This window comes from Bos javanicus, chromosome 22, assembly GCF_032452875.1.
Source record: "Bos javanicus breed banteng chromosome 22, ARS-OSU_banteng_1.0, whole genome shotgun sequence".
Classification (NCBI taxonomy): domain Eukaryota; kingdom Metazoa; phylum Chordata; class Mammalia; order Artiodactyla; family Bovidae; genus Bos; species Bos javanicus.
Window position 1 is genome coordinate 56,601,182 of NC_083889.1, and position 17,064 is coordinate 56,618,245.

At 41.0% G+C, this 17,064-nt stretch overlaps 1 protein-coding gene across 7 annotated transcripts in view; it reads left to right on the top strand.

Annotated features, from left to right (window-relative positions):
* The window catches only part of RAF1 (Raf-1 proto-oncogene, serine/threonine kinase), a 75,792-nt gene that overhangs the window by 34,328 nt on the left and 24,400 nt on the right, over window positions 1–17,064 (top strand). For 4 of the 7 annotated variants that reach the window (XM_061397167.1, XM_061397170.1, XM_061397172.1 and 1 more), the window contains exon 2: window positions 11,300–11,532. In XM_061397167.1, coding sequence (XP_061253151.1) covers window positions 11,326–11,532 — 207 coding nt within the window. In that variant the 5' untranslated portion in view covers window positions 11,300–11,325. Of the gene's footprint in view, window positions 1–7,198; window positions 7,325–11,299; window positions 11,533–17,064 lie in introns of those variants that run through there. The other 3 variants (XM_061397168.1, XM_061397171.1, XM_061397173.1) reach the window with 2 other exon arrangements.

Genomic DNA, 17,064 nt, shown 5'->3' on the forward strand with positions numbered 1-17,064 from the left:
TTACATAATGAAATGTGGAAAATTCAATATTACTCTGCGTGTTGTAGTCTGTACTCAGTAGTATTGTAATACTGAAATGTTAAAAACGCAGTAGCAATTAGCTAATGTTATTCTTGCTGTATAGTTGGTACAGAATTTTAAGAAATTCATTTTTGGTGAATATGTCTCGTTTCCTAGTCAGTTTTGGCAGGTGTCAAAATAGAGAACAAACCAACATTGTTACTGTTCAGATAACTAGTCTTTGTTAAGTATTTGTATTTTTCGTGGATCCTTGCTTGTGGTTATAATCTTATATTACATATTAAAAATAGCCCTTTCCCTTAATAATTTACATAAATCTAAATGTTTAATATGTTGTGGATTCTGTAACAACCATCTCATTGATTTGAAGTCTTCGTTGAATAACTCCTGTGAGTCGTGTGTTGTGGTAATAGTAAGTTCTGGGGAAACAAAGGGAAGCAGAGAGGCATGTGTGTGCTCTGTCCTCAAGGAGCTTATAGCCAAATAGGGATGCAGACATGTGAATAACTAGGGAAGGGCTATTAATAGCATGCATGTGAATAATAGCAATATAAAAACACAAGAGAGAGTGGTAAATTCTTTATGAATAGGAAGCAAAGAAAGGAGGTTTTATGGGAAGAGTGTTTACCTGAAGGACATCACAAAGAACCCAAAGCTCAGTAGAGGCATGTACAATTTTTCTACATAGGGGCTGCCTTCAAAGACTTCCGGAAGCCTACTTTGTATCTTTTGAGGTTCTCATGCTTGCTATCCAGAAACTTGATCTCTGGAACTCTCCAGAAGTGAGGTTAAAAAAAAAAATTATGAGACTCTGAGTGAGGATAATCTTTCTCACGTCCACTTTGGAGAAGGATTTAAATTGGGAGTGGAATCTGCATTAAGTTCAGTGAAATAGATTTAACCCCACACTCTTATTTGGTATTTCCTTTAAAAGCAGAAAAGAATAGGAAACAGAAGATCTTACAGCAACAATGATCATTGTAAGGAGTGATAAATGAGACGACAAAGAGGAAGGGCAATTTTGAGAGAGAATGAAATATTACAACTTCAACATGGAGTAAACTAATTTAGTAAATGAGACTTCATAGGGGCTTCTCTGGTGGTCCAGTGGTTAAGACTGGACTCACAATGCAACGCGCCAAAGTTCGATTCCTGGTCAGGGAACTGAGATCTCACATGCTGCAACTGGGGGAAAAAACAGATTTGGCATGCTGGAAACTAAGACTTGGCACAACCAAACAGATAAATATATTTACATATATGTTTAAATGAGACTTCATCATGGGAGTACAAGTTCCATGCCTTACAAATGTCACAGTAGCTCTCTTTGCTATTCTGTGGAACTCTGGATTCCATAGATACAGGTGGGTATCAGATCAGATCAGATCAGTCGCTCAGTCGTGTCCGACTGTTTGCGACCCCATGAATCGCAGCACGCCAGGCCTCCCTGTCCATCACCAACTCCTGGACTTCACTCAGACTCACGTCCATCGAGTCAGTGATGCCATCCAGCCATCTCATCCTCTGTCGTCCCCTTCTCTCGCCCCCAATCCCTCCCAGCATAGGTGTGTATAGCTTTACTTTTGTCCTTTGCCTGTACACGTCTCATCTTTTCTCAGCTATTTATAAGGCCTCCTCAGACAACCATTTTGCCTTCGTGCATTTCTTTTTCTTGAGGATGGTCTTGATCACTGCCTCCTGTACAGTTTTACAAACCTCCATCCCATAGTTCTTCAGCACCTCTGTCAGATCTAATCCCTGGAGTCTGTTTGTCACCTCCACTGTATAATCATAAGGGATTTGATTTAGGTTATACCTGAATGACCTAGTGGATTTTCCCTACTTTCTTTAAGTCTGAATTTTGCAATGACAAGTTCTTGGTCTGAGCCACAGTCATCTCCTGGTCTTCTTTTTGCTGACTTTGCTCCATCTTAGATTGCAAAGAGTATAATCAGTCTGGTTTTGGTATTGACCATTTGGTGATGTCCATGTGTAGAGTCATCTTTTGTGTTGTTGTAAGAAGGTGTTTGCTAGAATCAGGGTGCTCTCTTGGCAAAACTGTTAACCTTTGCCCTGCTTCATTCTGTACTCCAAGGCCAAACTTGTTTTACTCCAGGTATCTCTTGACTTACTACTTTTGCATTCCAGTCCCCTATAATGAGAAGGACATCTTTATTTGGAGTTAGTTCTAGAAGGTCTTGTAGGTCTTCATAGAACCAATTGGTCAGCTTTAGCTTCTTCAGCATTAGTGGTTGGGGCATAGACTTAGATTACTGTGATACTGAATGGTTTGCCTTGGAAATGAACAGAGATCGTTCTGTCATTTATGAGAATGATAAATAAGGTCACAAAATAACTTAATGGAACCTGAGAAAAGAATGAAAGCTTAGTATACTGAGTTTCTTTGAGTCTGCTTGGCAGTGAAATACATGAAAACTGGAAGAATCACATGAATTAGCAGAAATGACTGTTTTAGTACATAACATAAGGTGGAATTAGCAGACACATGGAGAGAGTTCATTGGTAAAACTAAGAAAGACAATCTAAGACTACATGGATCCTTAAAAAAAATTGATCATTCAAGCACAAGAAGATATATTCTGAGTGGATAAATGCACTTGAGAACTAAGTGAATGCTCTGGTAGGGATTCTGAGCTTTATAATTACACCAGCAGTTTTCAGACTTAGTAGTGAAGGCAGTGGCACCCCACGACAGTGTCCTTGCCTTGAAAATCCTATGGACGGAGGAGCCTGGCGGGCTGCAGTCCATGAGGTCGCTAAGTCGGACACGACTGAGCAACTTCACTTTCACTTTTCACTTTCATGCATTGGAGAAGGAAATGGCAACCCACTCCAGTGTTCTTGCCTGGAGAATCCCAGGGACAGGGGAGCCTGGTGGGCTGCCGTCTATGGGGTCGCACAGAGTCGGACATGACTGAAGCGATGTAGCAGCAGCAGTGATCTATACTAAGGAATACATTTTATGATGTGTGTGTACCTGAGTCAGAGATTTCTCAAAGTAATACTTAACTCTGCTACATGGATACACTCTGCTCTACCTTACTTGAGAAAGCTGGTCATAACTCATGAAAATGATATTCTGAACACTTAGGGGTCACACTCCACAGTGTGAAAAAGTGCTGAGTTACAGTCTGGGAGAGAAAGAGACTTAAGTTTTGGAAGTCTTCCTTGAAGAAGCTGGCTGTTAAGGAGGTACTTATTCTGTCCTTGTTTGATGCATGCTGGATACTATTTTAATTACATAATAGTCCCCCCTTACCTGTGAAGGATACTTTCTTAAGTGTCCGCCCCCCACTCCCCCATGGGTGTCTGAAACTACAGGTAGTTCAGAACTCTTGTACTGTTTTATGCTGTACATACATATATACATATGATAAAATTTAATTTATAAATTAGGCCCAGTAAGAGATATTCGAATTGCCAGCATCACAACTCTTGGACTTTTGCCCTGCTGCGACAGCCCACCTGATAACCCAGAAGACCGCTAAAGGACTACAGAGCAGGTGGAACATGTAGTGTGGGTGTGCCGGGCAGAGGGATGGTTCACATCCTGGCAGGAGGGGGCGAATTGGTGTGAGATTTCATCACACTACTCAGAAATCAAAAAGCTTTGAAAGGCGTGCAGTTTAAAGCTTAGGAATTATTCATTCTGAACTTTTCTATTTAATATTTTCAGACGGGTAACTGAAACTGCAGCACGCTAAGCTTTCTAAGATGGGGCACTACTGTACCAACCAGGAGGGCCCAGAGAAGGCAGCTGAAATGGATCTCAAGATAGAATTTAGCAGATTATTCAGGGGTTTGGTCCTCGACTCTTCCTTGAGTCCCCTTGCTGCATAATTCAGGGCAATGTGCTTTCTAGTGTGGTTCTTTCGTTCGCTCCCGAACTCCCTGGTGGCTCCGATGGTAAAGAATCTGCCCGAAATGCAGGAGACCTGAGTTCAGTCCCTGAATTAGAAAAATCCCCTGGAGAAGGAAATGACTACCCAGTCCAGTATTCTTGTCTGGAGAATTTCATGGACAGAGGAGCCTGGCACAGAGGGCTGCAGTCCATGGAGTCAAGAGTTGGACATGATTTAGCAACTAAACCACTACCCATGAAACTCAGTACTATTAGAATTTCTAAACCACTTTTTAACTTAGATATAGGATAGATATCATTCTCTAACTTTCTAAAAGAATATTCATGCAGAGAATAAGTGAGGTCGAATGATTATGACAAGTGAACTATGATAGTGAAAGCAAACATTTTGAAATAGAAAGATTCGGCTTTAAAAAGAGTTTAGACTACAAAACCTTCAAATTCCAGTGTGATAGATGAAGCATGAAGTCAATAAAAGGCAGACTTTTTGGTGAACCTATGGAGGCTGTCAGCCTCAGAAATTATGCTAGAAGTAATAGATTTAGGGAAATTTGGATCAACTAATGATTAACAGATATAGACTAAGTGACTCAGGAAAGCTATGATACCTATTAATTAATGAATTGCCCCCCCCCCCCCTTTAATCATAAAATGTCAACTCCTGTGGTGTCTTTCAGAGACTGGATTTGGGGGTAAGCCCATTTTGGCACATCTTTAATGGAAGAGTCATGGAGGAAGCAAAGTAGAGTAGGATCTAGGTTTGATTTCTGTGTTGTTCTGTAATGGGGATGACTGGAGGAGAAGGGGTATGAATGCAGAAGGAAGCAGCTTGAAACCAGTTGAGCCTAGCCTGTTCTAGAATGTTCTGTTCTAGAATAGGCTAGAATTCATGTTAAGTAAATTGTAGGCTTCCTAAAATTATAGCAGTTTGCTATCATAATGAGATTGTGAATATGTTGTGTCCTTTCTGGTAAAAGGTCGATGTTTAGCTTGTCGAATACAAATTCTTAGGCTGTCTCACTATATATATATATATATAAACACAGAAGTGTGTACAATCAGGGTCTTTTGACATAATAAAGCTACTACTTTGTATTTGTGAAGAGAGTTATCTAAAAAGTTATTTTTTAATCATGGGACAGAAAGGAGCTTTTAAAATTAGGTTCCATATAAACTTTTTGTTTCCAAAGTTATCTTCAAATGGCTTACTGAACAATCCTCTTTTACACAATACACTTTTATAAGTAAGGATTGAAAAGGTTGGATAAATACCAAGAAATACTTTATGAACATTTTAAACTTCTTTTTTTAAATGTTTGATTTACTTTTCATATTACACAGCACATATAGTCCTTTGAAGTATTTTTTAAAAGATGATGTCATTGGCCCCATCTTGAGAAGTGTGAAAGTGTTAACCACTCAGTCGTATCTGACTTTTTGCGACCCCATGAACTGTAGCCCACCAGGCTCCTCTGTCCATGGGATTTCCCAGGCAGGAATACTGAAGTGGGTTACCATGCCCTCCTCCAGGGGATCTTCTCGACGACCCAGCTAGTAAACCTGGGTCTCTTCCCTGGTGACTCAGACGATAAAGAATCTGCCTGCAATGCAGGAGATCTGGGTTCGATCCCTGGATGGGAAAGTTGCCCTGGAGAAGGGAATAGCAACTCACTCCAGTATTCTTGGCTGAAGAATCCTATGGACAGAGGAGCTTGGTGGGCTACAGTCCATGGGGTTGTACACGACTGAGCGACCAACACTGTCTGCATTGCAAGCAGATTCTTTGCCATTTGAGCCACCAGGGAAGCCCTGGACCCATCTTATGGATGAATAATTTACAATTTTAGCAATAATGTCCAGTAGTTTTTCTATTTAAATATGAAAATATGAAATACTCCGTAATTAAAGTTTGAAAATTTTCTTATTAATTTTCAGGAGTTCTTTGTATGTTAGGAATGATAATCCTCTTATTATATTCTTGTGTTGTAGGGAAGTATATATGTCTTGTTTTAAATTATTTCTTCTGATATAATGAATTTCTCTATTCATAAGAGAATGTGTTTGTTTTGAAACTTTTCTTGGGAACTGTGAAAGACCTTTTATTATCAGAAGTAGATTTCTACTTTGGACTGTCTAATTTTATGATATCTTTAGGAGGATATGTGTGGCTGTGTATATATATATTTTAACTTAGAGCATTTGGTCAACAGATCAGAGGGAGAGATCATAATATTATAAACTAGATTTATATTTACAGTGTGCATACTTTTACATTTGGGAGTAGTATCAATGGGGTTTCTGAATGTCTTCATTTAATATTGAAGTATGTTGGCTGCTATATGGTTTTTTAGAAGACTCTTTATTCTTATTTTTAGATGTGTATCCTTTCTCGTTAATCGATTACAGAATACTTTGGCTTACAGCTTCCTGTGATACAGAGGTCAGCACTGGGGCAACTGGTAGGGCCCTCAGCCTTTCTGGTCTTGTCTGCTTATCTCAGCGTGCCTTACAGTTAGGGTTCATCGTGTTCTGTGAGTGGCATGAAAAAGGCACTGCTTTAGCATGCTTCTTAGCCTGTAAGTGGTCTTGATATAGACATGGAAACTTCAAAGTTATGAATGATAAATAATCAAAAACTTGAGAATTAGAGTGGATTTGCTTTTGTCAGTTTTTACTAACAGTTATTGTAATGTGTTCCTACTAAGTCCCAGCGTTATTTTCTAAGTGCCTACAGTAGGACACAGAATTGGTCATAAAATAACTATGATCTTGAATTTAGGCTGCAGTTAAGGCAACGGCACCCCACTCCAGTACTCTTGCCTGGCAAATCCCATGGACGGAGGAACCTGGTGGGCTGCAGTCCATGGGGTCGCTAGAAGTCGGACACGACTGAGTGACTTCCCTTTCACTTTTCACTTTCATGCATTGGAGAAGGAATGGCAACCCACTCCAGTGTTCTTGCCTGGAGAATCCCAGGGACGGGGGATCCTGGTGGGCTGCCGTCTATGGGGTCGCACAGAGTTGGACACGACTGAAGTGACTTAGCAGTAGCAGTAAGTCTTGTAAGTGGGTTCTTTAGCCAATAGATTATAATGCAGAATGCAGTTTATTGCAGTTTGTCTTTTGCTGAATAATGGGTTTTTTTTTTTTTAAAGATGTACTACCAGATGGAGATTTAATTTACATTTACTAGTTCTTGACAGGTCTTTTCTTTTAAAATATATTTTTTTGCAGCATTATTCTGGTTCCTAACTGAATTCATTTAATAAATATTTGAGTGCTTTTGTGATCCAGGTACTGTATCAAGGACTTAAGAATACAGTAGTGAACAAGATTGGCAGGAGGCACTGGCAAGATTGGCATGGAGCAGAAAAAGGGTGGGAGGCACTGACCAAAATCTGTAAACAGTTAACGTAAGTGGTAAGTGGCATGAAGAAAGACTGGGTTATTTGATGGGGGTAGGGCTGTGGAGTCTTACAGTTAGGGTGGAGAAAGCGTCTCTAAATGATATTTTAAGTAAAGCCCTTAATGCTCTGAAAAGGACAGCTTGGCTGTTTGTGGAGGCTTTGGCTTTCCAGGTGAAGGGAACAGAACGTTCAGAAGTACTGAGCTGTGCAGCTTGATGGGAGTTTAGCTTTTATTCTGAGCCACACCTTTTCAGGCTACTGAGATGCTCAGATAAGTCTTTTCTGTTTAGTTGGGCAAAAAGGTCTAGGGAAAAGAAGCTGTAGATGTCCCTAAAAAGTGACCTCATGGTAATAGAATTAGGAATGTGTTGGAGCTTGGGTGGTGTCAGAAAGAAATGGGAGGCAGTGCGTCATGGTCCTGCCCCTTGAAGGCTGTAGGATCTTGTCCTGTCCCTCCCCCTTACACAGATAGGCTTCTCGTGTAGTAGTAAAATATAAAAAGCAAAACGTAGATATATATAAAGTAAAAATTTATATATACTAAATATATTTAGTTATTGGCTGAAATAGTTATTGGCACGTTATTACTCTAGATTTTTCACCTTTAAAAAATGATTTTAGATTTTTCTCCTTTCTAGATTAGTATGAAAGAGGTTCAGACTACATTTTCATTTTGCCTTGGGTTGCTTTTTCTATCTCTGCACATACAGAGCGACTTTGTCACATGGGAGTTCACATGAAGGTCTCTCTTGTTAAGTATCCATCTTTTCCCCAGGTTTTCAAGGAAAGAACAACCCTGTAGTGAAGATGCTTATCCATATCTCTTTTTTGTTTTTCGGCTGTGCCCTGCGACATGTGGGATCTTAGTTCCCCAGCCAGGGACTGAACCCGTGCCCCCGCATTGGCGGTGCAGAGTCTTAACCACGGAGCATCATTGAATTACCAAGTTAGTCTTTAAGAACATTTCAGATTTTTAATAGTTTTTTTGTTTTTAACAATCAGATCAGATCAGATCAGTTGCTCAGTTGTGTCCGACTCCTTGCGACCCCATGCATCACAGCACGCCAGGCCTCCCTGTCCATCACCAACTCCCAGAGTTCACTGAGACTCAACGTCCATCGAGTCAGTGATGCCATCCAGCCATCTCATCCTCTGTCGTCCCCTTCTCCTCTTGCCCCCAATTCCTCCCAGCATCAGAGTCTTTTCCAATGAGTCAACTCTTCGCATGAGGTGGCCAAAGTACTGGAGTTTCAGCTTTAGCATCATTCCTTCCAAAGAAATCCCAGGGCTGATCTCCTTCAGAATGGACCGGTTGGATCTCCTTGCAGTCCAAGGGACTCTTGAGTCTTCTCCAACACCACACTTCAAAAGCATCAATTCTTCGGTGCTCAGCCTTCTTCACAGTCCAACTCTCACATCCATACATGACCACAGGAAAAACCATAGCCTTGACTAGACGAACCTTTGTTGGCAAAGTAATGTCTCTGCTTTTGAATATGCTATCTAGGTTGGTCATAACTTTCCTTCCAAGGATAAGCGTCTTTTAATTTCATGGCTGCAGTCACCATCTGTAGTGATTTTGGAGCCCAGAAAAATAAAGTCTGACACTGTTTCCACTGTTTCCCCATCTATTTCCCATGAAGTGATGGGACCGGATGCCATGATCTTCGTTTTTCTGAATGTTGAGCTTTAAGCCAGCTTTTTCACTCTCCACTTTCACTTTCATCAAGAGGCTTTTGAGTTCCTCTTCACTCTCTGCCATAAGGGTGCTGTCATATGCATATCTGAGGTTATTGATATTTCTCCCGGCAATCTTGATTCCAGCTTGTGCTTCTTCCAGCCCAACGTTTCTCATGATGTACTCTGCATATAAGTTGAATAAGCAGGGTGACAGTATACAGCCTTGACGAACTCCTTTTCCTATTTGGAACCAGTCTGTTGTTCCATGTCCAGTTCTAACTGTTGGTTCCTGACCTGCATACAAATTTCTCAAGAGGCAGATCAGGTGGTCTGGTATTCCCATCTCTTTCAGAATTTTCCACAGTTTATTGTGATCCACACAGTCAAAGGCTTTGGCATAGTCAATAAAGCAGAAATAGATGTTTTTCTGGAACTTTTCTTGCTTTTTCTGTGATCCAGCGGATGTTGGCAATTTGATCTCTGGTTCCTCTGCCTTTTCTAAAACCAGCTTGAACATCAGGAAGTTCATGGTTCACATATTGCTGAAGCCTGGCTTGGAGACTTTTGAGCATTACTGTACTAGCGTGTGAGATGAGTGCAATTGTGTGGTAGTTTGAGCATTCTTTGGCATTGCCTTTCTTTGGGATTGGAATGAAAACTGACCTTGTCCAGTCCTGTGGCCACTGCTGAGTTGTCCAAATTTGCTGGCATATTGAGTGCAGCACTTTCACAGCATCATCTTTCAGGATTTGAAAGAGCTCAACTGGAATTCCATCACTTCCACTAGCTTTGTTCGTAGTGATGCTTTCTAAGGCCCACTTGACTTCACAATATTCTCCAAAAAGTTTTGTCAAGACTTTATGAGAGTGATGCCAGATAGTGATGCTGTCTCTAAACTTCTCTAGTTTCCTCAGCTGTCAGCTCAGAATAGTTAGTATCTATCGTCCCTTCTGGATTCAGGCATGTGAGGTGAGAAAGAGCTTACCGCATAGTGGGTGTGCAGACAGAAGCTTCTGGTACAGAGCAAGATGTTTGGATTAAATGATCTTTAACTCTGGGCCATTTTAGCTCTGACTAAATGATTTCAAGTGTCAGTTCACGTATGACAAGGTAAGGACTCTGGAATCAGATAGAGGTGCCCAGTTCTGAATCCCATCTTTGCCAGGTAGAGTGAAATGGATGTCATTTCCACCTAGAGTATCCCCTAAGGATCAGGGTGGACAATATGAATGGGGTGTATGCAGCATATACTCATTCTCATGATAGGTAGTGGGCATCTAGTAAATGGTAACTACTGCTGACGATGCTGATAATAAGATAAAACAACTTTTTGAAGGAGGAAGGCTTGAGAAGGATGGGTTCCCTGTCGACCTCACTGTTCTGTAAAGGTGGAAGCACCTCTCACTTCTGCCGAGATTGATTGCCTTCAGGGTGGTATGGCTGTGGACCCCCTGTCACTTCTGCATGGTGGCTGACTCCCGGCCGGTGCCAGGGCATGGCACGGCCTCACTGCAGAGTATCTCCAACTTACTTTCATTGTGTGAATGTCTGTGGACTTCAACTGCGGTTTTCTTGTTGCCCTATTAAAACATTTGATTACTTTTTGTTAGGTTACTATTTCTGCATCTGTTTGTAAGCTTTGTTTCCACACTAAAATTGGACTCCAACGAATGTTATGTTGGAAAGTTCATGTACTTTATATATAAACAGATACAGAATCTGGTTATTTTACTTATCAACCTGGATGTTTTTGGGCAGGTAGCATGGTTTTCCTCTGCCTCATTTGTTTAAAAATTAAAGCATGGTTGGAGGAAGGTATTTAAAATCTTTCTGGGTCCTTATTATAGATTAAATGAGATAATTTATATATAAAGTGTCTAACACACATCTTACAAAAACTGGTTTCTTTTTGTTCTTCAAAGGCAGAAAATGATGGCTTACACTTTTTTTTTGTATTTCTCATAGTACTAATGTGTTACTAATATTCAAAGGTAGTTTGTGCTTAATATACAATAATAAAAGAAAAAGTGGAACTGAAAAAGCATTAGACTAGACCTAGGCTATGTTCCATGTTGGCTCTTACCTGGTTGTATAACCCTTGATGAGTCTTTTGATCTCTAGTCCCCATCTTGTTCATTTTTGAGTTGTCTGTCTATTATATACTATAATAGAAGTTTTCTGAATAATGTATTTAAGCAGAATATGTCACCTACAAAAAAACCCACATAGTACTGTTTTCACAGTTACTCTGTATATTGTATTGTTGAGCTAATTAATTTTACTCAAGAATTATTATTTTTTTTGTTAGCTTGAAGTGCTGCGTAAGCTGCATCAATGGAGCACATACAGGGCGCCTGGAAGACGATCAGCAACGGTTTCGGATTCAAAGACACGGTGTTTGACGGCACCAGCTGCATCTCCCCTACAATAGTTCAGCAGTTTGGCTATCAGCGTCGGGCGTCAGATGATGGCAAACTTACGGACCCTTCTAAGACAAGCAACACTATCCGTGTGTTTTTGCCAAACAAGCAAAGAACAGTGGTACGTGAACATTCCTCTCCTAAAATGTAGCTGTCCATCACCTATAAAAACATTACAGATCATGTTGCCCATCTTATAGATAGCAAACATCTTCACTGTCACTAGAGTCTTTATTTTTAAATTTTATTTTAGTGTCTTGTAGTTGCACCTTTGTTTTGGATTGAGGTGTTGTTGATTTACACTGTTGTGTGAGTTTCAGGCATGCAGCACAGTGACTCCAGCATATATATATGCTTTAGATAACTTTCCGCTGTGCGTTATTACAAGATGTTGAATAGTTCTCCATGTTATACAGGAGATCCTTGTTTCTAATCTATTTAATGTATTGCAGTTTGTTTCTGTTAATTCCACACTCCTGACTTATCCCACCTTTCTTTCCCCTCTCCTTTGGTAATAAGCTTGGTTTCTATGACTGGTCTGTTTTGATTTTGTATGTAGATTCATCTGTCTTTAGATTACACATTTAAATGATAATTACATAATATTTGTTTTCTCTTTCTGACTGACTGCACTTAGTATGATAATCTTAAATGGCAGTAGTTCATTTTTCTTTATGGCTGAGTAATACATTGGTGGACACTGGGGTCGTTTCCATGTCTTGTGTATCGTAAATAGTGCTGTGAACACTGAGTGCATGTATGTTTTTGAATTAGTTTATGTCTTTTTTGGATATGTGCCCAGGAGTGGGATTGCTGGATCATATAGTAACTCTGGTTTTTGTTTTGTAAGGAACCTCTATCCTGTTTTTCCTCGTGTGTGTACAAATTTTCATTCCCACCAACAGTGTAAGAGGGTTCTACTTAGAGTCTTTGTTAATTGAGTTTCTAGTTGTAGATTTTATTGCTTTATATTCTCTTCACACCCCTTGCTTTTTTCTTTCTAGCTCTTGGCCTTCCTTCGACTTAGTCTTGCCTACACGGGCTTTTCTGACAATTCACCTAAACAAATAGTACATTTTAAAGAAAATATTTACTGAAATGTAGTTGATTTACAATACTGTGTCTCAGATATATAACACGGTGAATCGTTTATGCAGACACATAGATCCGGTGTTTTTAATACTCTCTTCCCGTATAGGCCGTTGTCGAGTACTGAGTAGAGCTCCCTGTGCTGCAGCAGGTCCTTACTAGTTACAGTTTTATATATAGTCGTGTGTATAGGTCAGTCCCAGTCTCCCAATTTATTCCTCCTCCTCCCTACCCTCTGGTAACCATAGACTTGTTTTTTTTTTTTTTTTTTAGACTTGTTTTTTATATCTAACTTTCTGCTTTGTAGATAAGCTCATTTGTACCCTGTTTTTAGATCCCATGTGAAGGTGATATCGTGATGTTAGTGTTTGTCTTGCTCTGTCTTCACTCAGTATAACAATCTCTAGGTCCGTCCATGTTGCTGCGTTTCATTCTTTCCTATGGCTGAGTAGTATTCCGTTGTATATATGTGTACCACATCTGTATCCATTCCTCTGTTGGTGGACATTTAGGTTCTTTCCATGACCTGCTTATTGTAAGTAGTGCTGCAGTGAATGTTGGGGTGTCTGTATCTTTAGAATTATAATTTTCTCCAGATATATCCAGGAGTGGGATTGCTGAATCATAATGGTAGTTCTGTTTTTAGTTTTTTAAGGAACTTCCATTCTCTTCTTCTCAGTGGCTGTATCAATTTACGTTCCCCCCAGCAGTGTAGGAGGGTTCCCTTTTCTCCACACCCTCTGTGGCATTTATTATTTGTATTAGATTTTTTTGATGGTGGCCATTCTGACTGGTGTCAGGTGAATATAGTACATTCTTAATGGGGATGTATTTCAAAGGGCTCTTTTAGAATCCCCTTAGACATTTCTGGCTAATTATAAACTTTGTTCAGTGTATTAAAGCAAACTGTTCATTTAAAAATTTTTGATACACAGTCAAGTATATAGAAGAAAATAAAATTACCTGGAAAAAAATTATTTTAGTACATTTCCTAGGTTCTGGGGCAAAGCTGGAGGTAGCCTGGAAACCAAGCTTTTTTCCACGGCCCTGGACTAGCCAGTTATTCCTGTGTAGCTTCTGACACAAAATCTCAACTTTTCTAAGAAATTACTGCTCAAAACCTTCTTCCTATTCTGGGAGGCGGTGGGGGAAACACCACCTGAAACCAGAAAGTGAAGCTGTGCTACTCGTGCTTGGTGTGTGACTGTCCTGCACTGATGCGGTGCGGGAGAACCTCTGTTCAGAACATCAGGCGTCATCCTTTCCCACCCTCTGTTTTTTGTGTAGAATCGGTGCCTTGTGTTTATTCTGTGTTCCAAGGTTGGGAAGTGCAGTGCAGAGTTTTCTTTCTAACAGTTCCACTCTCTCCTCTTTACTAAAATTTCCTTTTACTTTTGTGAAACCTAAAGAGCCTGCCAGTTACGGTGTCATACATTAAGGTACATTTTTAAACTGAAGGCAAAACTCAAAGGCATTTAAAGTTTGAGTAAATTTATTTTTGTTCCCTTTCCTGGAAATGAAACTTTAATGACTGGCAAAATTAATAATAATAATAATCTCCTTATTTCAGCAGTAATCTTTTGTTTGCAAAGTGAGTTTTCTCATTAATTTTCTGACCTTAAGAAAGTGGGAAGTGTGACTGTGTCGGGCAGCTGAAGACCCTCTGGTGCTGCTTCCGGGTGTTGCTGCCCCTGTCTTCTCCACCCCTGTCTACCCGTTTGCCTGCAGACTGGGAACCTTAGTTTTGCACAATAGTTTAAGTGTTTAGGCCTTTAAGACAACGAGGCCCAAATTTAAATCCCTGTATTGCCTTTTATAAGCTGTATCATGACAAGTTACATAATATTCTGAGCCTCTGTTCCTGACCTTCATGAAATGAGGCTGATGCTAGCTACAGTGACTAATTTCACAAGTAAAATGGTAGTTATGATAGTTTCTGGAGGAGGAAATGGCAACCCACTCCAGTATTCTTGCCTGGAGAATCCCAGGGACATAGGAGCCTGGTGGGCTGCCGTCTATGGGGTTGCACAGAGTCGGTCACAGCTGGAGCGACTTAGCGGCAGCAGGATGGTTTCTGAGAGTTTCCTACATCAGTGTGTCCTCGATAGCCTTCAGCTGAGTGCAGCTGGGGGCTGGGGACCACCGATTTGAAAAGCATGACACCTGCAGCAGCTTTTGAGAAGGTTCTATCAGAGAAAGCTAGTTTCTCTTGTTTCTTTGACCAGAGGTGGACTGTGTGCTTCTGATAGAAACACTCACACACTGAGAGAGCCAGGACCTGTGTCAAATACTGTGCAGTAGTACTCTGAAAACTGAAAAGTGATTTCGGTGACATTTAATCTTCATTAGAAGCCACAGCTCCAAGAGCGAGACGGTTCTTTGCTGCTGCTGCTGCTAAGTCGCTTCAGTCGTGTCTGACTCTGTGCGACCCCAGAGACGGCAGCCCACCAGGCTTACCTGTCCCTGGGATTCTCCAGGCAAGAACACTGGAGTGGGTTGCCATTTCCTTCTCCAATGCATGAAAGTGAAAAGTGAAAGTGAAGTCGCTCAGTCGTTCCCGACTCTTAGCGACCGCATGGACTGCAGCCTACCAGGCTCCTCTGTCCATGGATTTTCCAGGCAAGAGTACTGGAGTGGGGTGCCATGAGATGGTTCTTTAAATATCCTCTAATCCAGTGGGGTTCCCAAACGTGGCTGGTATCAGAGTACCCAGCTCCAGGGGTACCTTGAAGGAGGAAGGCGTCATGTGCTGGCCGGCTCGGCCAGTCAGCTGTTTCTAGTCATCCCCAGGTTGCTTCACTGCCGGAGCCCAGAATGACTGTTATAATCACTTAGTGGGCTCCAGAGATTAGTCAGACCGTAACTGATCACAGCACGTATCCATGGGGAGTCCAGAGAGAAGAGTGACAGGGTGTATGTGTGATAAGTAATTTTTAGAATACTTAGTAGTTGCTTGGTTTTTGAGTTTTTCTTGTCATTTGTTTTGTAAATGTGTGTCTCTTTGACTTACTGCTGCTGCTTTTTACTAGATGAGTGATTGGATCAGAGCTCAGGCTCTTTAATTACCACTGGAATCACGTCAGAAGCAGCTTAAGCTACAGATTCCTGAGCTTCAGTCAGGATGAACTGAATCAGATGAGTGTGTTAGAGGGGGCAGGCTGGGAAAATACATTTTCCCAGGCTCCTCGGATGACTCTAATACCAGCCACGTTTGGGAACCCCGCTGGATTAGAGGATATTTAAAGAACTGTCTCGCTCATGGAGCTCTGGCTTCTAATGAAGATTAAATATCACCGATATCACTTTTCAGTTTTCAGAGTACTACTGCACAGTATTTGACGCAGGTCCTGGCTCTCTTACTGCGTGAGTGTTTATTACTTTTCATTGTCTTCATTCTTGGTGTCTTCACAGTTCAGATCAGTCTCTCCCTTTACTGAGTTGTTTTGTTTCTGAAAAGCTGGAAGTTAGTGGGATATTTCTAAGGATATCACTGCTTCAAGAAGCCTTAAAAACAAACTTGTGAAACATTGAAGATGGACAGTTGAAAATATTCTAAACCTTTAAAATAAAAAATCACTTACCTCTCTCTGGAAAGGGGCTGGATTGGCCACTGTCAGCTGTCACATTTTCAGCAGAAGGACTCCACTGTGGGCAGTTTGCGAGCACTGCAGATCTCATTCTGCTCACCCTGCTGCCCATTCTGAGTGTAGTTGCCTTCCTTTTGATTAAGTTTATTGGCTTTAAAAACACTGTATAGGGCTCTTACTGAAATGCTTAAAATCTTGGTTGAAATGTTTATCTAGCTGCTGATATTAGCATGCTGGGTGCTCACACTTTCTGTTAGGCTCTGAAGTGCCTACTGAGCTCCTGAGGACCGGGTACATGGGGGTATGAAGGGGTCTATACTGCTGAGACTACTGGATGGGTGTGCACACGTGTTTAAACCAGCAGTGCTGTTTGCCCTGACAGCGGGGCAGAGGCTTTATTTCCTCCACTACCTTCTTGCCCCCCTCTACTGTGCAGTGTATGTGAGACGGCTTTTTGGTTAGGAAGATGAACCATTTTGTTGAAAATAAGTTGAAATACAAATTTTTTTGATACAAAGAACTCATGTCATAGATTGGATTGGTTAATTTTCATTTCTGGTGGATATTTATGTTTGCATGAATATTTCATTGAGTCAAACAACTTCAGTCAATTCAGTTCAGTCGCTCAGCTGCAGCATGCCAGGCCTCCCTGTCCATCACCAGCTCCCAGAGTTTACCCAAACTCATGTCCATTGAGTTGGTGATGCCATCCAACCATCTCATCCTCTGTCGTGCCCTTCTCCTCCTGCCCTCAATCTTTCCCAGCATCAGGGTCTTTTCAAATGAGTCAGCTCTTTACATCAGGTGCCCAAAGTATTGGAGTTTCAGCTTCAACATCAGTCCTTCCAATGAACACCCAGGACTGATCTCCTTTAGGATGGACTGGTTGGATCTCCTTGCAATCCAAGGGACTCTCAAGAGTCTTCTCCAACACCACAGTTCAAAAGCATCAATTCTCCTGTGCTCAGCTTTCTTTA